Source organism: Nothoprocta perdicaria, unplaced genomic scaffold (assembly GCF_003342845.1).
Source record: "Nothoprocta perdicaria isolate Ctin4 unplaced genomic scaffold, notPer1 scaffold_69, whole genome shotgun sequence".
NCBI classification, from domain to species: domain Eukaryota; kingdom Metazoa; phylum Chordata; class Aves; order Tinamiformes; family Tinamidae; genus Nothoprocta; species Nothoprocta perdicaria.
The window spans coordinates 1,503,703-1,528,943 of record NW_020455965.1 but is presented as its reverse complement, the minus strand read 5'-3'; the positions used below and the strand labels follow the sequence as shown (position 1 = coordinate 1,528,943).

The window sequence follows — 25,241 nt, the reverse complement described above, 5'->3', positions numbered from 1 at the left end:
TCAGCTACAACGTAAAATTTTTAACATATTTTTTTCATGTTAAAAAAGGACAATTTTTAGGACAGCTTCCAAAAGCACTTGTTGGAATTTCCCAGGCTTTCGAGGCCGCAGGCAGAGCTGGCAGAGGTGGTACCTCGAGCGGTGCTGCTGTGGTCTTGCCTTTTTGCCTGGCGGGATGAGCCCCACCTTGGCAGAGCGGGATGGAGCGATGCCGGCTCCGTGATCACTGTTGTCTCTGCAAGGAAGAGAATGCCTGCTTTTAAGCTGATTTAATTAAAATGATACCAATCTCACTAATGTAAACACAAAACAAGGGAAAAATGTATCTTGATTTAAATGCTTTGTAACATACCAAACGTACCGTAAACTGGAGGTTTAAGTGAGGGTTATCTGGCTCATGCATGTCTTGCTCATGAGGTTGTGTTTAGAGTTTGGTTTAAAGGCAGGCAATGAAAGCTGCTGCCTAGCGTTGACAGAAGGTAGCGCCAGCAAAAAGGCAAATTTGCAAAGATGAAAGAGTTGTTATTATTCCTGTTTAAAGTGGCAAAACTGATGAGTTTCGTCTTCGTAGGACTTTTATGGGAAAATTAGAAAGCTGACTGGAAAGGGTGGGAGAAGAAAGTAAGGCAATATCTGTGCTGATTTAACTGCATTTTTCCTCAAACGGAGGAGGACGGGTAGTGTGGTGTGGGAGGAACCACGTCAAGGAGTGGGACCTGGGCTGGGAGGAGACAGAAAAGCCTAGGATGGAACTCCAGCCTCCAGGGCTCCAGGGAGGAGAGGCTGGGCCGGCTTAATGGAGCCGGCAGCATGTAGTGGTCTGGAAGCAAGTGGTGAGAACGGCTGCTCTGTGTCCACCCTTGTCTTGGCCCATCTGCTTCTTGTCTTGGCCCTTGGAGTTACTGATTCAGAGGTCCTAGGTGGATATTTCAGATATGTGAGGGCCTTCTTCCTGCAGCTTCTGTGACGCCATGGAGATCGCAGCAAGAAGGATATGCACAGTAATGGAAAGATAACGATCCCAGGCTATCTGCAAAGCTGCCAAGGTTGAGGTGCTGTGGGAAGGGTGTGAGGGAAGAAACCACATCTTTTTCCCCAAAGACTGTTCTGCTGCCATGTGAACCGCACTCTACGGAAGTTTCATTTGCCAACCAGACATACCAGAGAATGGGAGATGTGCAAATCTAATGTATGTGTCTCTCTGTCATAAACCCCAACTGATTCAATGGACTATGTGCTGCTCCGTCGCTTCCCATCCTTGCTTTCCAACCTACACTCTGCAGACACGGATGCCACATTGCCATCAGGCTGTGACTCACAAACATGAAAATCCATAATCCAAAATGAGTTGCTACATTGCCCGAGCTTAGAGAAATGCAGTGAGTTTGAGTCATTTGCTTTAATTGTCATAATGAATGAAATGCTAAGAACTGAAAACTTGCTGCTTCAGATAATGCTATCTATGCCATCAGGTAGAAAAACAGGCTACACAGAGCTTGTCAGCTGCCTATCATCATCCCTTGGGTCTGTAGCAGAGCTAGGTATAAAATACTAAAGGCCTGAGGGTATTTTTGCTGGTGCTTCCCAGGCAGTGTGTGAAAAGGGTTTATTAACTTCAGTGCAGAGCAGTGCTAACGGTGGCTACTCACTTCCTAATTTGAAGCTGCCTTCTATCCATACAGTTTAGGGATATCCCCTGTGGCAGAAAAAGATCTGTCTGCAAAATATTGTACAAATACAACAGTTCCCTCTCCTGGGGCTTAAGCATTCCTTTAGGCTTTACTCCTGTTGCAGGTAAGGTGTTCAGCAAACCATAACATTTATTCTTGAACATGTACTAATGTAAGTGCCTATATTAGAGAAAAATCATACCTCATTCTGCAATGAGCTACGGAGATGGCAAACACACTAGGAAAGACATATGCTTACTTAGAGTCTAAGCAGTAACGCATCAGAGGAGTCACACAATTAAATGATTTCACTCTTCCACCTTCCATTTAGCAATCAATGAAAGTTCTTCCTCCAGGGAAAAGCCAGACGAGAGAGGAGAGCTTGGCCCATTGTGTTGCCTGTGGTGCCAAAAAGAAATACATCATGATTTATATGTTAATGAGCAGCTCTCGTTAGGCAATGCATTCGGCAAGGTGTTGCAATGGAGGACTGAGAGGTTTATCTGTCAGACGAAATTAATTCATCATCAAAGTGAGACAGAGGGCTCCCTGGTGAGCACTGTAAATAGGGCATTGGGAGAGTGACAGAGCACTGGGTGGCATGTTCCCCCAGTTAGCGCCGCTATTGACACTCGCTCCCGCGCCTGCTCCCGGGCTCCAGCTCATGCACATTATTTATAGAGCGTTTCACATTCCTGGTCGGTATCCAGTCAATGTTGGTTTCAATTAGAATAAATGCTTATTGATTGCCAGGAGATGGGCTGGCTGATTAGCTCCTTGGGAAGCAGAGCACGCTGCTGGCAGAGGCCGGCTGGGCTCCTCGCTGTGGCAGAAGTGCATGGGCTTCTGAAAATTTGTCACGGAGGAGAAGGCTTCTAGACTAAATCAATTCATTGGAGAGCCCATCTAATAAAGATAAATGGCTAACTTCATTAGAGAATTAGCGATAGGCCTGATAAAACCCCCAGTGGGAGACCTATTGATTTCAGCAAGTTTTGGATCAGCCCAGTGTCTGCCTTGAAGCAGTGGTTTCCAAACATTTAGGCTACTCAAAGATATGTGCACATAGCCATGCAGTAAGAAACAGCAGACACAACATGCCTAAGCGCAAAGGGCTTCAACTATAGATGGGGGGGGCTACAGAGGGAAACCGAGAGTCTAAACACCAAACAAAAAAAAGAGCATCTTCATTTACAGCAGCAGGCACAATTTCTTTAGATTCTAAGGAAGAAATTCCAAGCTGGATAAGTGCTCCAGGAGCATGAAATTGCAATGCATTCCCCCCTCCCCAGTTCTGCATGCATTTTCACAAGCACAGCTGGATCTAGGTGGCATGACTGACTTCGCTGTGTGTTTGGGCACCTGAAACAACGTGCTAATAGTCTCATGCTATGTATGACACACACCGCTGATCTGATTATGCACAGTTCTCCCGCTTTGAATAATAGAGGAGAGCTGTCTGCACTCATTCACATCATTTATACGTGATTAAATTACTAGGATCTTTACAGGTTGGCTATCACCATGCTCGGATCTCAAGGATCTCTCACAACAAGGGCATCAGCTAAAGCGGAGATTTGTTAAGCTGCTGGGAGCAGGCGGCTTGCTTGCTGGAAGCACTGGCAAGGTGCCCAACCTTGATTCTTGGAATCCTTTTCATGACATCCATGGAGTTTTTGAGCCTGCAGAGTGTGAGTTTTTGGGGGTAACTCGGCAGCTGCGGCACTGCTTTGCTGTGGCCGGGCTCTGAGAGATCTCTCCCAGAGCAGGGGGCCCTCCTGCTGCCCCTGCGCGCCGGGTGCCAGGGCAGCTCCTGCAAGCCAGACAAGAGCGCCATGCGGAGAAGAGCCGAGTTTCAGGGGCTGGGAAAAGTTTGGCAGCTTCCCGATGTGAGCAAGGCAGCACCTTGAGGAGGATTTTGAGACTGCACCCTGCTGAGATGTGTGGCCCAGGAGAAATAGAGCGGTTTTAAGCGAAGCGAAAATATTTTAAAGCTGACTCCACTTCGGTCCCTGTGCTGGGATCTCATGGAGCAGGCATGCCTGTCCCTGTGTGTATAGACACCCCCCCAGCACTGTGTGGGTTTGCTCCTCTTCCAGGCCTTGCAGAACCCACACCTCAGAGTAGGCCCAATGGGACAAAATGGCGCCTTTCTCCAAGGCTGCCTGCAACTGGCTGGTGGGGAGAGAGGAGCAGGGCCCATGTGCAGTGCTGTGAGCACCGTGCAGGGCTCTGGGGTGGGATCTTTGCAGGCGCCGAGTGTATTTGCTGCACGCTGCAGCGTTCCCCTCCTGTGGCCAGGCTGGGCCGGTGCAGCCAGGATGCGAGCAGGCAGCTCCCAGCTGCACGAATGGGGCTTGGAGAGAGGGTTCAGCACAACCTTTGCTTATTTTGATTCCCCCCTTCACATTTCCCAACATTGTTCGGAAAGTGCAGGTCACTCTGGAGGCAGGGCCAAAGTAGGGCTCAGAACAAGGCCGGGATACTGCAGCCTCATCCCTCTCACCAAGGGCACCTTCCCGAGTACAACGTGACCTTGCCAAGCACAAAAAGCAAACTGGATGGAAAGGGAGATGCTTCACTGTGGTGCTTTAATCCTCATGAATCCATGAGAACAGCAATCCTGTAAATGATTAATGAGTCCTTCATTATTCATGCCCATGTTGGGCGCTGCCAGGGAGCGTCCTGCACAGCCTGGCACTGGCCAGGGCTGGCCCAGGCACGTGGGGGTTGCGCTCTCCTCCCGGAGGCAGCTTCTGTGCAGGTTGCTTTGTCAAATCCCAGAGGTAGCATCAGTGGCATAAAAGCATTGCAGAGAAACCACTGTCTTTTTAAGCCTTTTATTTATTTTATTTTTTTTTCCCTTGGCCGTTAGTGGTCAGGTTTTAAGGTTTAATAGAGTCAGGCAATCGAGTGTTATTGGATTGCATTCTGGCTTATGCAGTATGTTATGCACAAAGATGGACTGAGGGATCATTATGGAGTTTATAGTGGTTAACATCTTACAAGAGCCTTGTCTAGTGTTTTGCCGGCAGGCAGGATTGAGGAAGGAAATTCCCTTAGAGTCCGTACACGGATCAGCAGGAGTCAAACAATTTGATCTGAGCTTTCCCTAAATCCCAGGATTTTCGCATCCAGCCTGAGCTTGCGGAGATGAGCCTGCGATGCTCCTCTCAGGGGGGACGTTTGCGCCTGACATTTGCGGGTCTCATACCCTTGCAGCAGGAGCGCTAATTACCCACATCATTAGCGCTGTGTGCCCTGCTGGAAGTGTTATCTAGGAGCACAGGGCTTTGCTGGGAACATTCGCTCCGATGTAGGACAATGTAATTATTATTACCATCAGAGAAGGGAATGACTAATAAGGACCTTCAGAGAGTGTTTCATTCATCCTTCGCTCCATGGCTTCAAAGACAACTATAAAAGGCATAATTAAGTAGCTTGAGTGCTAAAACTGCCTTGGCTCTTTTAGCTAATTTCTTTCCAATATCAAGACATAAAGTGGACAATAATTCCCCAGCAGGGCTACATCTCCACCCTTAATGAGCTAATGGAGCTTACATCTGTCTGCTCTCATGTTTCACACTTGCTGTTCGCTCCTACCTGTTGTGCGCTGTTTTCCCGCTGATTTGAGTGATATTGCCCAGAACAGGCGACTTTTCCTGTTTTCCCTCACTCCGGCCTCGCTCTGCAGAGCAGCTCCTTGTAAACCCATCAGAATGTGGTTATTTTTGTGGCCATCTGAATGAGGGATAAGCCAGATTGGGTGAAGAACTTGAATGGGCCCATGTGTTTATTGCTCAGCACTGATGTTTTCATCACATTGGCAGGGCATGGAGGCAGTCGCTCTTCCTCAGTCTTTCTGGGCTTCCAGGGGGGAAATCAGACAGCAGCAAGGGTGGCTATGACCACTTGACCAAACACTCTGCCTCTCCTAGTAAATGTATCCTTGTAGTAGTAGTCCCTGTAGTAGCAATGACAATATTTGTTAAAATTATGCAGATGCTCCAGACATATCTGGGCCACTAACTCCAAATGAATTCAATGCTCTCTAGTATGAATTTTGAAATATACTGCTTCTTTTCTGCTAAAGCAAGTGCTTTTGCTGTGGGTTCTCTCTTCAGCTGAATTCCCTAGAAAGAGTTATTCATCTTAAACAATCTCGGAAGTTAAAAAAGGGAATGTTTAAATAAACTCAAAGGTACTTTTCTGACCTTTTTGGATAGAAGTCAACATCCAAAAATAAGAAAGCAGGTGTCTGAATTCCTTTCTATCCGCGTGCATCAAATGAGGTTTTTAATGGGGTAATGCCAGTGTAAGAGAGGGATAAATGAATGAGACTCAATAATTTTGGTTAATTTTATTACTTCCATTGGTGTTATTGAGAGGTTCCATCCTGTCTGCAAAAGATGCTAGGAGGTCCTTCAGGCACGTAAAGACCTCAGTGACTCTAATAATGAGTATGGAGCAAACCTAATGAGCTTCTTAAATGATTAACTATGCATCCTTTTTCCCACACTGGACACTAACCAGTGAATTCAGACTTTTTTTGTGTGTGTCCAGAAGGAGGTCAGGCAGTCTGATTGCACGCCATTGGTTTGACCTTGCAAAGTAACCAAGCAGAAGAGGAGTAGTTCACACCTTTGCCATCAGTCAGGTGCCTACGGCTGTGCTGGTGAAAGAGGAGAGTTTGCATGAGGTCAGGATATGGCCCAGACCCTGGATTTGCAGGGTCTCTGTATAAGGGTTTCTGCCATTTCTGGTTGCAATAACAACATAGCCATCGGTCCCAGTGCACCAATGGCCAGTGGGCATATGGGCCACAACTGCAATGCCATGAGGTGTGCCCTAAGACATAGCACCCAGCTTTCACCTCTCCTGTTCAGCATCACCAGCCCTATTTTAACATGAGTTATATTATACCCATAATTCAGAGCCCAGAGCACCATTTGAGGGTACCAAGGACCCAATAGCCACGCCACCCTGCCATGGCAGCAAGCACCTGTGGCAGCTTTGCAAAACAGGTTGTGTTTAAATCCACACAGGTAACGAACTTTTGAAACAGTAGCTTTCTGAGTTGCCTGGAAGAGAACCTCATGTATGATGCAAAACAATAATGCTTAGTAATAACAGTATAAAGCTCTGTTGTTCTTGGTCATCTGTTCCCACTTGGCCATAAAGGGCTTATTGCATGTGAATTCAGGCAGAAGCCTGATATAATATTCTCCACACAATAACATCTGCAAAAGGTATTAAAGTTATTGTTATTAAAAAGCCTTATATGGATTACCTAGTTCCATACAGATAAGCATATTCCATTTCTGCTCAGTGATGAAAATGCTAAAAAATGAGGTAGCAATTTAGAAGAGCACAGTTAATATAAAAGCATTCTTCATTTATACTCAGTACAATGATCGCTGTGATTAATGTGTAGGTGAGAGAAGGAAGGGGCCTCGGAGATGGATGCACCCACAGGCATTACTAAAATAGCTCTAGGTAAATATAGTAAGTTTATAATACTGGCCTTTAAAAGGGCAGGCATATTTGTGAAGTTTAAGAGGTAAATCAGTATATAACCACGCTCTACTAATTATAAAGAATTTGGATGTATTAGCCCTTGGCTCATATATATGTGTGACCATGTGCATTATAATATATGTGTTTATTATATACACACGATACACATATAAAATAGTTCTAAAACTGGGAAAAATGTGTAATTTCCTTCCTGCTAACATTCGACGACTTGGAAGAATACACTCACTAGTAACTCCAGCATTTTCCAGGAGAGGGCAGTCATATATGTCCACAGGGTTTACAAACCACGAAAAGAAACCCAGTGCCTAAGGAGAGAAGGTCATCTTAAAAATATAAACATTTATTTTTTGCTGTCTTGGCCTTGCAGATATCCCTGTTGCTCTCAAGCTAAAACCTTCACGCAGGCTTTATGAACCACCGATATCAGGTCAAAATGTTTTCCACTAATGCTGCAGCCAAAGTTTTCACAGGCAGAGGCCTCCTAAACACAGACATAACAAGTCTCGTTAGGCAGTTTATAGATTTTAAAGTACTGTGTAAAGCTGAATATAAATATAGTAGAGCAGGTGGCCAGTAGACACTTCCCATTGCTGTTCTTCCTCTGGGAGTTTGTATGGCTGCCTGAGGGATGAGGAAGGGACTATTCCTTACATGCAGCCCAAACACGCTGGCAGCAAATTGCTAATAGTCCAAGGAGCAGCTAAAGCACTGAGAATCGTCTGAAAGGTGCTATTAGTCTCTTTTGTTATGTTAATGCCAGGTGGAAGTCAACACAAATATTAATTGCTAACCTATTTAGTTGAATTGTTTTGAGCCAAGCAGGCATTGTAATAAAGATGAGACGCTTTGTGTTTTATTTTAATTGACTCAACAAGAAAGGCAATTTAAATGAAATGTTTTCGGTTGTGTTCTCCAGTGCTAATCAGCAGCTCATTATCTTTAATCACCCTGGCATTACCTCTCTCCATCTCGATGGCAGCGATGGAGATGGAGAGACCCAGAGGGAATGTGTGGCCAGGGACACTGCTCTGTGCAGGGATGCATCCCAGCAAGGCCGGGACATGAGAGGAGCCCCCTGGCCACATGGTGCAGGGATGGAGGAGAGACAAGGCCTGTTTCAAGGTCATTGGCCTGGACACCAATATCTGTCAGGGCAGTCCAGCTGTTTCCAAGCCATGGAAGCCGCCTGCTCACACGGTGTTCACATCCTAACGTCTAGTTACAGCACAATAACCCACCTTCCTAAGGGACAGCCCAGGGAAAAGGGCCTGGTGGCAGGTCTCCTGTCCCCATCGTACATTAAGCCACCGTGTCATTGTACCTAACCCCACCTGCGAGCCTTTCTAGTGGTGAGGATAGCCAACTGGGAAGATAATGACTTGGATAGTCCTTGCAGCTTTGGGATATCAAATGGTTTAGAACAGCATCTGTCCTCAAATCATGTTTTCTGTGGCCTTACTTTTCTGTTTTCTTCCCAAGTTCCCCACGTCCAATGCAGGTACATCCATCTCCTTTACATATTCTTCATCATTGATTTCACAACCTGTGCCACTTCACCAGTTACACTAGAGCCCTTGCTTTGGGAATCATATTGGAAACATGAAGTACCCACATGAGTCTCTGAATTCAAGATTTGATGGTTTGACTTCTCTTATTTGTGTCTCACCCATCTTGTAACATTCAGGATTAACACATTCAACAACACTACCCGTAAAATAACTATTTCTAGGACTATAGTCACACTTTGCAATATTATTATTATTATATTGTGACAGAGATGTAGGTGATGGGTAATAAACTACAGATAAATTACTCAATAGAATTAAATTCTTGCTTGGAAGTTCCTAAAGCCAAATTAAACCCAGATGCAACCTAGAAACAGCCAGACAAAAAGCCATGTTTTGGCTGTGGTTTTATAAAACTTCATCAACTATATTTTCAGTTTGCAGGGCCATCCCACCTCTGAGATTTGATTTTATCTGGATCACTTCTATGTAGAACTAGGAGTGTTAGATGAAAAAAATCTTTTGCCAGAGAGTGTATGAAAAAAATTCATATAGCGCAAATGTAGGAAGTTGGCAGGACACTCATTGGAGTCAGAAAAGGAAACACGTGATTCTACTCCAGGGAACTGAAACCACTCAAGGGACTGTATGGGGTCTGTTACCAAGTGAAAGCACAACGTGCTGCTCGGCACTGGCCTGGTACCCTGAAAGCTCATGGCAAAGCTCCCACTGACTTCAGTGCTGCAGCATCAGGCACTGCGCGACTGTACTTCCCCCATATGAAAAGGAGCAAGACAAAAAATCTGTTGGAAGGCTGGAAATTGCTTGTGCCAAGATGGCACACGTCCCTGCCTGAGTGCCACGGTGCCCCGTCCTCTGATGGACAACCCAGGCTGAGCAGCCGCAGCTTTTATGTGCTGCAAAGGCCAAGCAGTGGGTGAAATCTAAGTTCTTTCCCACTCATTTCCTGAAATCCATAATTCAATATCTTCAAGTCTCTGCGATCCCATTTCATACTACTTTGATTATTCATGGTGTTGATTTCTGTGCATCCTTATTCTGTCACAAGATGTTTTACTGGTGATGAATTCAGTACAGGTGCATATTAGTGTGTTATTACATAGATATCTCATAAATTTTATATATATAAATATATATATATATATATTTGAATTGGTCAGAAAAAAATACAGCCACTCAATAATTAGTATGCACATAAACACCATAGCTCCTCTTATTTTCAGAGCCCCTCAGTAACCTTTCTCTGAAGATGGAGGGGAATGGCCACCAGAAATATTTATCAGGGATAACAAGGAATCAGGAACTAAGAATGAGCTTAATGCATTAGAGCACCAGCCATGACCAGAAAGCGTGTTCAGGTATATGTGTGCATCTCAGATTTCCTGGCTGGATCACTGGGTACCACAAAGGACCGTGGGTCAAAATCAGCCCTGGAGTAACTTCAGTGAAATCAAGTCTTGTGCCTTTGGGTTGCTGCTGCTACACCAGGGACTAGTTTGGCCCGTGCTATTTAATTTGGAGCTTATTCAGTTTGAATTAGCATTGATTATTTCACACAGCAGGCAGGCTTTCCAAACAGGAGTTTTCTCTTCACCTCCTGCTGTGTACGTCCCCGTGCATCATCTTCCATCTTTGAAAAATGATGCTCTTTAGTCCTATTGTATCTAAGGGAAGTACCATCAATAGAGAGAGAAACGTGGCTTAGCAGAGAGGCATCTGCTGCCTCTCTGCTAGAGAACTGGGTGAAGAGGAGGAGTTTTGCCAAGGGAAGCAGTAGCAGAGAGCGCTGTTGATGTAGATAGAAGTAAAAAGTCTGCCCTGAGGACAGCTTGTCAAATGAAACCTCCTGTGCCATTAATTACAGTTCCAAGGTGCGATGAAATATGTATGTGATAGAAGAGGTTTGCTGTTTAATGTATTGTTCGAGTGAGATTTTAAAGAGACAGCGTTGAGCCAGCTTTTCAGCTCACAAAGTGCATTTTTCCTTTTCTTGTGGCTCTTGCCACTGCGTTTGCAAAGCACTGACTGGATTTGCCTTGAGAGGCCGATTTCTTCCGGGGAAACCTGCTGGAAGGGCCCTAGGACTCACATACTTTCAGTGGTCCTGTCAGTTCTCACATTCATCCTGCTATCATTTGAAATATCTGGAATCTAGATTAATTTTATTTGCTAGAGTAATATAATTTAAATGGAGAAATAAAAAAGGGGCAGAATATGAAGAAACATAATTCAGCCCTATCTAGTATTTTGTATTTCATATCAAAAGCACCGTAAAACCTTTAATGAAAACAAACCAAAAAAAAAGGGATGTACTAATTATAGAAGCACATAGAGTACATCCCAGGCAGGGCAGGAACTCCGGGAAAATGTGCCCTGTAAACAGGGAATATAAAACAGTTCTTGTGCAAGGGATTCCAAAGGGAAACTCGGCTATCTACAGTGTGCCGAGGGAAACTGAGTCCCGAAGCAATTTAATCTTTTGTTTAGTGTCACACAGGAAATCTCTGGCAGAACCACAAACTAAACTTAGTGTCTGAGTCCCCGGCAAGGACTTAGCCATGGGCCAGGCTGCATTCCTTTCCGGAGCACAGCAATAAATAGCAGAGAGCGAGGGAAACTGAGAGGAGACGTGGGAGACGCTGGGCGCTCTCCACGGACGGGCAGTGAGCTGGCAGGGCAGGGCAGTGCCCGGGGGGAGGATTTACAGCCGGGAAAGCTGCCGCTGCCTGCAAAGCTGCCCCTTGGAGATGGGGACAAGTCGTTACCTGCTGGACTCTGTGCACTGAAAACCAACATGGTCAGCAGAGGTGTCTCCCTCACAGCTTTTGCCCTGCCTCGGTCCCCCATTTATCTAGCTGCAGAACCCCCTTCTTTAACCCTCTAGTTCTAGCACCTGTGCTGCATTAACCCAGCCTCCTACGGCCTCTCCCTTGCTCCCCACAGCCTCCCTTTCCGGTACCTTCCATGTCCCCAGGGCCAGTTGGGGAGCATCAGCCTGCGCCCTGCCTGCCCAGCTGCTCCCTGCCAGGGTGGAGGGACAAGGGTCCATACTGCCAGCCACAGAGCCACATCCCCCCGCTCTGCTGAGGCACAGACTGCAGTGAAAATCTACAGCAACCCCCGTATCTTCCAGACCTTGCAGCTGCTTGGACCTGGCCCATGGGCTTACTGCTGCAGGGACCCTGCAAGCCTTGTTTCTGCAGGAAAGGGGTCTGCAAAGTGCCCTAAGCAGGTGTGACAGCACTGAGCATCTGGCTGGCTGGGAGTCTCGGTTATGTTGCTGCTAGTGCTATCTGCCTTTCCATGGGCTGAACGGAATCCAAGGAGCCTCCTGGAACCGGGAGGGAGGTGGTGGCCGGGAGGCGCGACTGGCTCCGAGCCGCGCGCGAGCGGAGAAGGGAGCCTTTGAGCAGCAAACAGCAGGGCTTTTGAATCCCTGTGCGTGGAAAAGAAAGCTGCTTTCTGCTCCCTCTCCCTGCCCTTCCCCAAGCGAGAAACTCCTCTCAAAGGAAAAAAAAACTTCTGTCCAAATGGAAACAGGCTTGCCACACTGCCCTTCGCAAAAGAAACAGCTTGACTTTTTGACCATAAGTGGAAATTCCTCATGTGTGGGCTCTGCTGCGAGGCAGATTTCTTCTCTGCTCCTTTCTACATTAAAAGTAACAACCGTATTTTTGTTTTCAGCTCTGCAGCCTTTCTATTTCTTCTGTCTGCTCCTTGCAAGGTTTATTCCTTGCATTGTTAGCAAGCTCTTGTCATTTTTTAAGCATAATCTTGTGATAAGTGCTTGTGATAAGAAGCACTACCTCAGGAATGCCAGGATCCCTGAGTAATTTGCCTTACCCGCTGTGGGACTGGCTGGAGTTGGCCTTTTTAGCACTTGTTCTGCACATTATAGGAACGACTTTTTCTACTGAAGAGAAGTATCTCGGCATTACAGAGGCAAGTGCTCACCTGCTTCTGCTAATTCCTGCCATTTCTTGGGTTAATAAAGAGACAGACAGGAAATGGATCCAGCAAAAGCATTGCCTTGGTTTTCACAGAATCACAGAATGGTTGAGGTTGGAAGGGACCCCTAGAGATCATCTAGTCCAACCCCCTGCTCCAGCAGGGACACCCAGACAACAGGGCAGCATCCAGTTGGGTTTGGAAGATCTCCAGAGAAGGAGACTCCACAACCCCCCTGGGCAGCCTGTTCCAGGGCTCTGTCACCCTCACAGGAAGGAAGTTCTTCCTCACATGGAGGTGGAAATTTTTGTGTTTCAACTTATACTCATTGCCCTTTGTCCTGTCACTGGCCACCACTGAGAAGAGTTTGGCCCCTTCCTCCCTATATTCCCCCTTCATGTACTTATACATATTAATCAGATCCCCTCTCAACCTGCTCTTCTCCAGGCTAAACAGGCCCAGTTCACTTAGTCTCCTCATACGATCGATAGTCTAGTTCCTTAATCATCTTTGTCGCTCTCCGCTGGACCCTCTCTAGAAGCTCCACATCCCTCTTGTCCCAGAGAGCCCAGAACTGCCCCCAATACTCCAGGTGTGGCCTCACCAGAGCTGAGTAGAGGGCCAGGATCCCCTCCCTTGACCTGCTGGCAACACTGCTCCTGTTTTGTGCCGAGGGGGAGCAGGAATGAGGTAAAGAGGGGACGGGCAAGAGGCAATAAGGCCAGTGGGTGCTGGGAAGCTGCAGCAGCCCTGAAATTGCCCTGTGCTGGAAACACGGCCTGTCAGGGGCACTTGGGCTCCGTGCTCTGCAGCGTGGCCTGCTGTGACCCAGCTGGTCATGGTGCACTTAGCACAAATGTCTCCTGGACCGTTTGCAGGAGATGGGGCTTGCTGAAGGGAAAGGATGCCACTTACCTAAAGCCCCTTTTGCAGGAGTCCTGCAGCAGCTATTCCTAACCCAAAATCCAGAGGCAGATTTTTTTGTCAACCCATGGTGTTAGCCCACTGGACAAACATACTTCTCTATTCATTGACACCTTAAGAAAAAAAATAAAGTTTCTCACATTTTTCTTGAGCACTTGGAACAATATATTTTTTTTCTCTTCCTTTGATAGCAGTAAGCAAATTAGCCTTACTCAGACTTCCATTTTTTCCAAGTGGCACTTCAGTTTGACAGCCTGATTTAGTGAATCCCCCTGTTTGTCCCATGCTTATTATAAAAAAAGAGGCAAACAGGGCAAATGCCCAAGAACGACCCCTCCTCCCTGATCATTCCTGCTGTCAAACACTGACGAATGTCTGCAAAGAAGAGAATGTCAATGGCTGTAAATCAGATCATATGGAGTCAGGGTGCAAAACTGAGGATACCCTCATGCTGGTATTCAGGGGAAAGGCATCATAAATCATTCATAAAAAGTATCATTCACCTTTTATTCCATTAGCATTTCTGTAATGCAGTGGGGACAGCAATTACTCTGGTGGGGAAGCCTGCCTGGAAGTCTGACTGTCCTCCCTGGTGTTTCTCTTTGCTGCTCATGGGTCTAGCAAGCCTGAAACAGCAGAGAACCTGTGAGGAAATCCAAGGAGTTATTCACAGCACAAGGAAGGGGTTGTTAGCCCTGGTTCTGGCCACAAGCAGCTCTCATCTGGCTCTTTGCTGCTGTCCTGGGCCTGCTAAAAGGTCTGCCTTGGCATGGAGCTTAGTTTGAGCCTATTTTAAATATGGGATGAAACTGCTCTCTTGGGTTCATGGCTATTGCTGGCAAGTGACAGTTTTAATGACAAATGTTTAAGCTGAGTTGTTGAAAATATCTTGTGCTTGACATAGGACTAAAGAGATAAGAAGTATTTGAGATGAGAAGGGAAAGGGGATATGTCATTTATTTGGAGACAGGACTTTCTGGTTCTGACTGATATTATTTATATTTTTTTTTAACTATCTTGTTAGGGCCTGGTTCAAATGAAGACTAAAGAGTGTGTGTGAAAGTGCTATATCTTCACAGCCCGCCCTCTGCATTACTGACCTGCAGCTGAAGGCAGCAGTTTTCATTTCCTCAAAGCGAGTTTCAGTATTCCCAGGAGGAGCCAATAACTCGGAGTGCCTGACACCTCACCTTTCTTCATCGCTGAACTGTTACCCTCGCTCATGGGCGGCTGCAATTAGTCCCCAAAGCACTTACAGCACATGACTTATGCTGTGGCTTTTACCTTTTGGAAGGATGATATTGTCCTTTCTTAATTCCTCTTGGGATCTTCCAGCTCTCAAGACTTTGCCAGTTAACCTTGGATTTACAAGTCGTGCAGGGAAATTATTGATTCCTCTTGTCTCCACCTTTCTGGCCAGTTTGGCTGATTTATAGGAATTTTGGTAAGAACCGCTAAAAACCTGGCAGACCTAATTCATGAATCTTTTAGAGATTCCTTCACTGCAGAGACCATCTGTTTGCCTATTACATTTGCAGCTGCCAAATCAGGTTTGCAAGACTTTCACCTTCTCCTCAAACCCACCACTCGATACCATAATATTTACAGTCAGGGCTCAACACTCCTTTTTCCACGAGACCTGTGTAGAGCACAGGCACCTACAATCAGCTGCAAAAGCTTCAGTCTTAATCCCACTGAAATAAATTGCAGAAATGAGAAGCCATGAGACCGAGTGTAACTAATTTTTCTTTGTTTTTTATGTTCACCACGAGCCTCCTCACTAGCACCCGGAGCATTTGCAGCAGCAAATAGCGACTGTGCCTCAAGCTGCAGGATGCAGGATGGGAAAGCCGGCTCGGCCTCCATCCTGCTGTGCCGGGGCTCCCGCAGAAGCTGCCAGGGAGCAGCCACGAGGCAGCCACGAGGCTCGTGCCACCCTGCTCACCAGCTGCAAATGCTCCTGCAAACGCATTTCCCTGCACGGCTGCAGCAGGTGGGGCCTCGTCCTGATATATAGACTCATTTTGCTATCTCCTGCGTTAGGAGAAAGTGTCCACAGCTATTGCTACAGCTCACAAGCCAGTTTTGTCTTCCGGATGTAGCTTTATTATTTCCTCATATAGATTCAGCAGCTCTTTGTAACGCGTCCCCAGAGGATGCGACTGCTTATAAATTAGATGAGACTAAAATGCCACTGAGATTCAGACCATCTATTCTTCTCTTCTTTAAGATAAATCCTCTTCCGAGTCTCTGATCTTCTTATTTTATTTACTGTGTATCAACACATTTGCATAAAGGGTTTTCTTTGTGAGCCAACAGTCATCGCTGGCAAGATTCATATTTCCTGGAGACAGCTGGAATTTCTCCCTTATTTGAATTATTTCTCCCTCTTTGAATGTGCAAAGTTATTTTCTCTGCCTTTGGATCGGTGTCACCTGACACAGTTAATCTTCTAATCTTCTCTCTGGGGTGACATCAGAGGACGTGGTGGAGACATTTCCTTTCCTGAATACAAAGCTCAGATTCAGTTGTGACTGGTAAAAATCTGGCTACAATTTTTTTTTGAATAGTGATGAGGGCTGATGCTGAAGTTTCCCAGGTGCAAGACAGTGCTGTATCTGGTTATTTCTGGTGGCTGCTGTTGCTTTTGTATCTGCCTGTTGTTTCCAGCCCGCTGTCCATGCTGTCAGCTCCATCCTCCTGCCCTCAGTGGCTGCACCGGCAGGAGATGCTGTCAGGGCACCAGCTCATCCTGAACCTACGTTACTGCCAGCCCATCAAGATGAAATGTGAAAGGAAGGTGTCAGAAAGCCATCATGAAATGAAATCTCAATTACTGGGGCTTTCTAGGCGCTTGACGTTCAGCCCGAACGCCTTTGCTTTGTGTGTGGAAAGCTCGCGGCAGAGCAGAGGTGCAAACCTGCCTAGGCAGCAGCTTGCTGGCTGTTTCTGTGCTGTTTCTGCAGTGAACAGCCCGTGTGTTGCTGCTGCGGTGATGGCAGGTGCTCCAGCTCTGATTTTTCTGGACATGGGTTGGCAGGAATGCTGGGGCAGGCAGTTTGCCCCATGCCCACCGCTGTGCTGTCCGCGTGCATCTTTCAGCCAGTGGTTTCTTCTCCATCCGAGGGCCCTCTCCCTCCCTTCCCCCCTTCTCCCTCAGCTGCCCATATCCAATACGCAGAAATCTCTTCACACAGCATGGAAAGAATCCATCGGAATTTGCATACATTAGGAGGGAGCCACGCTTTCCCGTCGTTTTCCGTCTGAGCTGCGTGGCAATCCCGCTGATGGGAGATAGGAGCGCCTGCCAAACAGGGCAGGAAGAATCCTGCTTCAATCCCACGGAAAATTGAGGATTTGGTAATCAGATCCGACTCGGTTAACTGCAGGAAGGGCTCCTGTTCTCTGCGTTTTCCTCTGCTGGGAGAGCAACACACAGGGGGGACGGGCAGAGTCCGTGAGGCCCTAGGGGCTGGTGGCAAAGCTGCCGTGACCAGCAGGAGATTTAAGGTCTTAAAGACCAGAATCTTAAAGGTATTTAGGCACTTAGATCAGAACCCTAGCAAGCCGCAGAAACACATGAGATAAGCAGCTGAGCTCCACTCTGTATCTTACTCATTTTGGTGATGGATAGAGTTTGTGAAAACATCTGTCCGCTCTTCACTCCTTGGCCATAAATCTTACTAGAAGTCTGTAGGACTCGGACATTAAAGCAGCCGGGTACTTGCAGTGTCACAGGTGTCCTGCTCCCGGGCTTTCCCATACGTCTCCTCATTTCCCAGGCATATTAGCTCACCAGGCTTTGGACATGTGAAAAGCCTTATGCCCAGCATACACTTTCTGCATGCAGAGGTTACCTGCGGCGTTCACGGCACGTACAGCAAGCACTAAATTCCTGCTTCTTCATGGAAAATTCCAGAGATTGATATGGCAAGCCTAGCTTTTGATATTAAAAAAAAAAAAAAAAAAAAAAAAAAAGTTTGATCAGATAAAACACTGTTGAGGAAAGCTTTGTGATTTCCTTTAAGCAACATCAAACACAAAGCCTATTTTTTTGGTGGAACATGAAATCACGTATTCTGTACATGCTCTGCCACTTTGTTCTCCACTTCCTTCACATATTTAAAGACATGTAAGGTTTATGCAACAGGCTGCCACAGAAGATCACATGAGTCCAGGCAAATCTTCTTTAGGAAATATTGCAATGCTTTCCTCCATGAATTAAATTTACTATTTAATTCGTATTATTTATCATATGCAGAAGAATATCTATGCTGGGGAGTAGTATACTGTGGGCAGAATAGTGACCGGTTTTCATAGAGTGTTGAGAGATGAGCACTCTTCTGAATCATCTTGAGATCCGAGTGGCAGCAATTATTGACAGGTATTTAACACAGTTCTTACATTAGTTTAATGCTTATTACAATTCCGTGCTTTACGTATACTATTTCTCATCTTTTTTTATTTAGTTCAGTTCTTGGCTTTTTCATTTTTTGCCATGACAGACACCAGCTCTATTCATAAATTCCACAAACTTTCTGCTTTCAGACATAAATTTTCCAAGGGTTGGCCTCTTGCCAGGAGCAAGTATGGGTCTGTTCAGTCTGAGAAACAGAGAAAATTAAGCATACAGTTGTATGCTTAAAAAAAAAAGTCTTATGACTCCATAAAAAGTCATCTTTACAACCAAAATATCCAGAGATAAAAACTGAGTTTTAAATTGAAATAATCCTCATTAAAAATAAGTTTTGCTACTATCAAGACAAGAAATAGGCCTAAATTGTTCAATTTATGACCCTGTGGATAATTTCATGCTTCAGTATTGCTCTGAAGAGCTCTCCCAACGCTCAGTAGAAGGTGGGTGCCAAATGCTATCAATGGCTCTGATGAACAAGCTCTTGCCAGCGTTGCTGTAATAGTTTAAGATGTTTCTGTCTTGCTCTCAGTCTTCTCGCTTCTCTGCTGCCTCTTTGTCCCCTGTAGCAGACTTGGCCAAGGACAACACGAGTCGGGTGACAGAGGCACAGGTTTCTTAAACTGCTGAGGAAGATGAGCTTGAGCTCAGACACCAAACTGTGATCTGGCGAGATCTCGACTCAGGCACTTGTCCAGCTTTGCTTGAGGACTCGAAGCTTCAGCAGAGCTGCACCAGAGCACAGCTGGGAGAAGGTAACATCAAAACCAGCTGCAGCTATTTGCCCCATGAACGTAAGCCAAAATCATGAGTCCTTGATCCTGCAGATACTTAAGCATTTAGCTTTATTACTGGCCTATATTTAACTTTATTGCTGTGAGTAGTTCCAGGAACTTTGCTGGGGCCTGAAGCTGCACTGGCACATAAGTGCTTGCAAAAGAGGAGGCCTGCACTTGTGCCGGGTCGAGCTCAGAAAGCTTCAGCTCGCACATACATCTGAGCAATCCGTCTCTGCGGTGAAATTGTACTCCAGGCTCAGGTGCTAAAGAGGCTGCTTGTGCCATTCCAGAAAGCACAAGGCAGGCAAGGCTTGCCTGCTGGAATAAAGCAGTCCTGCAGCCTAGTTCAGGCCCCCTTTCCTTCCCAGATTTTCACTGGCATTAACAGCAGCTTTCTACATGTGTGTCTATCTTCCACATCACCTAGAGGCCATTTCTCAAGCCTCTGAGCAGCAGAAGGATGGACTGGATCCACATGCTGCCTTGCATTTCACCCCTTGCACCACGTCCCTGGCAAAGAACCCAACTGGAGGCTCTGCTATTTCCCCTCCAGATCTGACACCCATGTGTGACTTACATCGGCAAAGATCCTGATGTTGCCACAGCAGCAGCCCGAGGAACAGCTGCTGGCGAGGGCTGTCCCTGGTGGGGTGATGCCAGCAGATCCTCAGGCCAGCGAGCCAAGGGCAGGTCACATATGGAGCCGGTGCAGGGAGGCCCTGGCGCCCACATGAACCACCCTGGACGGACTCTGGGATCGGTCCGCAACGAGGGACCCAGATGGGAACCTTGCTGCAATATGTAACTATTACATTTGCAGCTATTTTAGCTTCTTAGTCACTGGCCTGATATCCTGACTTGAACCTCTAGCTGGCTTTGGTGCTGGGTAACAGGCAAGTTGCTAAAACGCTTCTCCTCAGGGAGTTGAGGCCAATAGTTGGGTGCTTCAAATGAAGCATCTAAATAAAAGCAGCCTGAGCTGAGTACACTTAGCTCCTGATAGACTCGTGGCAAATTAAGCCTTTTTTTTTGTTTTAGGTATCTCATGACCATAACTAGGGCAGAAAACACCTGAACTATGATGCAAAAGGAGCAATAAGTGGCCCCAAACCATTTCTGTATGGTGCTGAGGGCACCTGCCAAGTATCAAAGAACTGCTCTCTCTGCTGAATATATGATGTTTTTGATGGTCCTTTTGCTTTGTTAAGGAGCCTCGTGAATACAGCAGTATGCAGAGGTCCTGCCTTGCTGGCTGGACCCAGCTGAAGGCTGAGAGCTTGGAAATTTCATATGAGACAAATCCTGCTTAAAGTTTTCCAGAGATGAAAAAGAAGTTACGCAGGTAGCCATCAAATACTTCATTAAGACAATATTAAAACAGCAGATTTTAAGCGCTCAGAAAGAAAAGTTAGAGAGCAATCTGTGTTCACAGTGTGGACATCATCTGGTATAAACATCCAGTAAGACAGCCATTAGTAACTTTGTCACAAGCTGCTTCCTGGTGATTACAGCAGAGAAGGAAAAAACTCTTTTTTTCCTGCCCCCTTAAATAGCTCCAGCTCCAGGGACACGGGCGAAAGGAACCCCCGAGCCCCGTGAGGGCAGCCGCGCGTCTGCTCGAGCCCCTGCTCAGGCTGCGGCTCCCGAGGCCGCGGCGTGAGACCCCCCAAAACGCCCCGCGGATCCCACAGTTGCCCTGGCCTGGGTGCCACCCGCAGCCCTTCCCTGCGCAGCGCTCAGCGCCTGGCTGCGGGACGCCTTTGGAGCCGGGCTCTTAAAAGCCGTTTCATAAATATTGCACGGCCTTTCAGCCGGGGTAATGTGCCTCCGTGACATTAAAGAGGAAACTCTGCGAAGGGGAGGGATGACAACAAATTTATCCACCAATAGCACACTCTTTTGGCACAAAAGCACATTCTTATCTTTACATCCCATAATGAGGAGGCAGAGCCGGGCCGGCGGCCGCGGCGCTGGGCGGGTGGATGTACAGTACAACCGGCGGGCGCCTGTAGGTTGCCAGATAGCGCGCGACTCCCGCCCGCGCCAGCGCTGGCCCCGCTGCCCCGCGGCCGCCGGCGCCCGGGAGGCCTCCGCGCACCATGTCGGACTGCGAGGGACTGCCCGTGGGTAAGAGCCAGATTTATATTTACCGCAGTGTCCCGCCGGCCGCTGCACCTTCTCGGGTTGCAGAGCAGCCGCCGAGCCCGCCGCCTTTCCCGGGGGGAGAAGCGTCCTGCCAGCGCCATGAACACCACGTAGCGTGTTGGGCTACGAGGTGGCAGTGCCCGGTAGCCACGCGCCGTGGTGGCCGGGCCAGCAGGCTGGGTGGTATCGACCCGTTGCTGGCGAGCGGCACATTGTGGGACGCGTCCCGAGGAGCAGCACGATGCCGACGCGCCGGGCTGGCGAGCCGAGTGGCTCCCAGCCCCACAGCAAAGGCAGAGCATCTCCTACCTCAGCCTCGCCCGTGTCCGCAGGGAGCTCGGCTGGCTCCGGGCTGCGCGCGCCAAACCTCGCCGCGCCGGAGAGCGAGGCAGACAGAGGCACGTTGCTCGGCGGGGTCTGCTTTGCTTTCCTTCTTGACTTCACCCGTACTATAAACATCCACTAGGCCGTTTGCATGAGAGGAAATTCTTGTGGAAATGCTCGAGTAATCCTCCGCCAGGGCGTCTGCCTAACAGAGGCATGGACCACTGAGAACAGCTTCTTTCTTCCCTTTTGCCATGGCTTTTCACATAAGCAAATATACATACGCACGCGCACACATATATATAATATAATCCTTGTGTTTCACTGGCCTCTGAGGGCCGCGTGCCGAGATGAGGATGTTGACTAAAAAGTGGGACTAGGAAAGCAGAAAGCTGCTGCGCTGCGTTTTTTTCCCCTCTCTCTCTGCTTCCATTTTCCGAAAACAAACCAAGCACAAAATATGCATGCAAAAGCAGAGCGAAAATAGATAAATTATAGATGCGATGCGGAGTGGCCTGCGCCATGCACAGTTCTCTGTGCCAGCCAGCAAACAGTTGCAGCCATTGCCTAAAGATGGGAAAAGAGAGACGAAGATGAGTATTTCTTGCTCACCTTATAGAAGGGCTGATCTTTTTATTTTTGTTTCAGCATAATTTCCCCTCTTCAGCAAAGCTGACTTTGATTTTCTGGGCCTGACCTATGTTTGCTTGTTAAGCACTCTGAGCTGGGGGTGGGATATTTCAGGACGACAGGGACAGTATTTAGCTGGCATCTGGTATTAATGATGAAACTGATATTGAGCGTGCGTAGCAGGTTGTGTGCAAGTCGCTTGTATCTCAATTACCTTCGCCGCTGAAAGGGCCCGGGGGGTTCCTCTGGAAAATTGTTTGTAGATGCGTAATTTGAGGGAAGGAAGAATTTTGTTATGGGAAGGAATGAAAGGCAAAGCCGAGCCGAGCTATGGGTGTTTAGATGTGGAAGCTCCTTGGAAACGTTCCAGAACGCGCCGAGGGAAGGTTTGCTTCTCCTGCTCCTCTCGTCTTCCTCCCAGCTTCGTCTCTCCCCGTTGCCCTCATCTTCCTCCTACTCCAGGCCTTTTCCTGGCCCCGTGTGGGCAGCCTTTCTAGCACCCACATTTCTAGCGCTCTCTTTACACCTTGCAGCACGGCTGACACTAGGCAGAAATGACCACGCGGAGCCAGATCTTCCCCCTCTGCAAAGACCTTGCATAATCCCCTGGCTCCCGCGCGCATCGATGTGCGCTCACGTGTCTGAGTACACACCGAAACAGCGCCGGCGGTGCAAACCACAACACACGTTACCGAGTGATCCCAGGGAGCACACTGCTGACAGCTTGCTTTTCATGTCAGGGCATTTTGAAACCAAATAAATCCCTTTGTTGTTATTTCTCTTTTACAAGCTATTTCAGAATATACAGCTTTAGCAATAAAGACTCCATAAAAAACTTGCAAAGAAAACAGCATGAAACTTTCTAAAATAATGTTCAACGTCCCTTAGTGCAGAAATAGCATTTTGCTGAGCCCAATAAGCAGCCAGACTGAAGCCTGATACTTCTTTGATCCTTATTTCTGGATGTGGCCAGACAGGAAAATGACAAAGAGTTGTTATAGTGACATATATCACTGACACTGTCATGTGGATTGTAGCCACACTCACGAGCCCTGTTTACAGCATAAACTATACAGACTATGCATGCCTGTGCATATACCTGTGCACAATGATATATAAGTTTAGGCCAACTGCAATGTTAGTATCCAGCATGTGCATTCCTCCACTGACCTCTTTGCCAAGGATATGACTAATGAACAACCTGGCGAATGGAAGCCTGTAGTTACAGTAAATTAATATCAGGATTTTTATGCTGCTTTCAGCCTACACAAGAATGCAGCAAGAACAGCTGCATAGTTGTGCTCCCAGAGAAGCACTTCAGAGGGAACTGATGAATACAATCTTTGCATTAAATAGCTGGATATGAATGGGTCGATACACCAATAATTTTTCAACAAGAAGTTTTATTCTGTAAGAATATTCCACTCCTGCATTTGTTATGCAGCTTTTCAGGGTGAAAGCACTGGGGTTTTAAATCTGTTTTATGTTAGATTCCAGTGCGGCTGCACTGTTTCCCCGATTTGGAATGGAAAATGAAACATGTGATGCAAGCAAAGTTTTGGTTTGCCTTTTGAAAGTAGTGCAGAAGACATGAAAAATGGCTGTCAGATTGCAGATTAAATCTAAATAATTGGTGAGTTGTTCTGGACTCCACTGGATTCCTACCAAAATAGGAAAGCATTGCTATCAAAATAATCAGTGAACAGAATTCTAGAATTTACCCCATTCATTTCTCATTGTAGCATGGGTATATAAGGAAGAAAGAAAGATGAGTCACCTCAGGACCAACACACCCCTCTTTCTTTCTCATTAGCAGGTATCGACGTACTGATGCTCTCCATTAGTGCTATGTCCATAGATTTCCTGCCATTCCTACGTGCAGATAAAAGAAAAGCACATCAATTATTGAAGTGCTTCCTCTTGTGTGCATTATTTGTCTTTTGTAGGGAGGCAGAGTTCAGCCTCTGTACAACTGAGCCGTTTCTCACGCACCCAGCATTTTGATGAGGAATATGTGAGTCACGATGGTTCTGGTTCTCCACACAGGCCTCAGCCTCAGAAGAAATAACCTGTGAAGTCAAGCAAAGGTCCTCAAAGTGCCCATTTGCTTTATTTCCCCTCAAAAAGTGCAGCAGCCACAGAGCGATTTTTAGGATGGGAGCTAAATTTTTGTGGGCGATGCTGCTCTGTTGCAATAACCCAAGGTTTCCAGCTGCAATAGGCAAAGATTGCACTGCTGAAGAGGGAGTAGCCAGTCAGACTAGGGGAATCCCATATGTACATCCTCTCTGTGCTTTTTATAAAACAGTGCTAAAAAGGCAAGAAACTGAATTGATTCAGGCTGTTCTGCAGCAGGTGGCATGCAAATCTAATTGCTTTCATTAAAATTCCTCACAAACTTTCCTTGGAATCCTTTCAGTAGAGGAAGACATCAGACCTTTCATCTGAAGTATATTCTTGAATCTCTAGCTAAATATTTGCTTTCCAAGCTAAAATTACATGTTTCAAACATGTCTTTAGGAGAGACTGTAGCCAGTTTGCTAAAAAGAGCTGTTTTCAGAAGTAGGATAGCCCAGAAACCTACAAGAATGTGGGTTTCTTGGGATTCATTGCACATTTTGCAGTGTCATGGGGAGTGTGTTTAGCTCAGCACTAAGCACTTGACCAGCCTGAACTGCCGCTAATGAGGGAGAAATGAGCCTTGAGCTCACTCTCTGGCACTCTGCTCTCTCTGTGTGACCACAGGGAGGAAGAAAAAAGGCACAAATATACTTTTATCACCAAAAATCATTAGAAATGATTCAGGACATACACGGGGATCTGTCGGATAAAATTACCCCGCTTTTGCTTAGTGATATCAGAAATATGCTGTAAATTAATCTTTTATTTGATGGTGAAAAATAACCTAGCTCACTGCAGAAAACTCAGCGACCGTGATCGGGCCAGAGCGCCAGTTTTGCCCTGCTGTCCAGACCTTAAAGGAAGGGTACCAAGTAAACACTGCTGGGCTCGCCCGGGTGGTCACATCGAATACAGCTGTTTGCAGGATCCGACCCAGAGCAAACGGCAACACGCTGCGATTTGTGCTGGGATTGGCAAGCAGACTACAGTTAGTGCTCAAAGTGCCTGGGATAAAGGAAGGTGAGGGTGAGGGTGGTAAAGGTTTTTCCCCCCTACCAGGCCAGCTGCCCACTGTGTTAGCAAGGTGCTGGGCTCTGGTAGGATGGAGGTCTGGAAGATGCTCTTTGGTGGGGTACTGACCCCACCAAAGCCACTGGGCAGCCCCAATGAGCCCTTGTCTACCCTGCCATGGCCCGGCCACTCGCAGATGTTCTGCAGCTCA

At 46.9% G+C, this 25,241-nt stretch overlaps 1 protein-coding gene and 1 long non-coding RNA gene across 5 annotated transcripts in view; one reads left to right on the top strand and one right to left on the bottom strand.

The window, feature by feature from the left end:
- The window catches only part of LOC112956939, a 28,101-nt gene extending 6,804 nt beyond the window's left edge, over nt 1-21,297 (bottom strand). The window contains exons 1-2 of the long non-coding RNA XR_003251132.1: nt 21,254-21,297; nt 1,930-2,069 (exon numbers count right to left, since the gene is read on the bottom strand). This is a non-coding gene — a long non-coding RNA (uncharacterized LOC112956939). The remainder of the gene's footprint in view (nt 1-1,929; nt 2,070-21,253) is intronic.
- Nucleotides 20,886-25,241, top strand: part of EML1 (echinoderm microtubule associated protein like 1) — a 113,037-nt gene continuing 108,681 nt past the window's right edge. For all 4 annotated transcript variants that reach the window (XM_026050423.1, XM_026050422.1, XM_026050421.1 and 1 more), the window contains exon 1: nt 20,886-20,926. In XM_026050423.1, the coding sequence (XP_025906208.1) occupies nt 20,899-20,926 (28 nt within the window). In that variant the 5' untranslated portion in view covers nt 20,886-20,898. The remainder of the gene's footprint in view (nt 20,927-25,241) is intronic.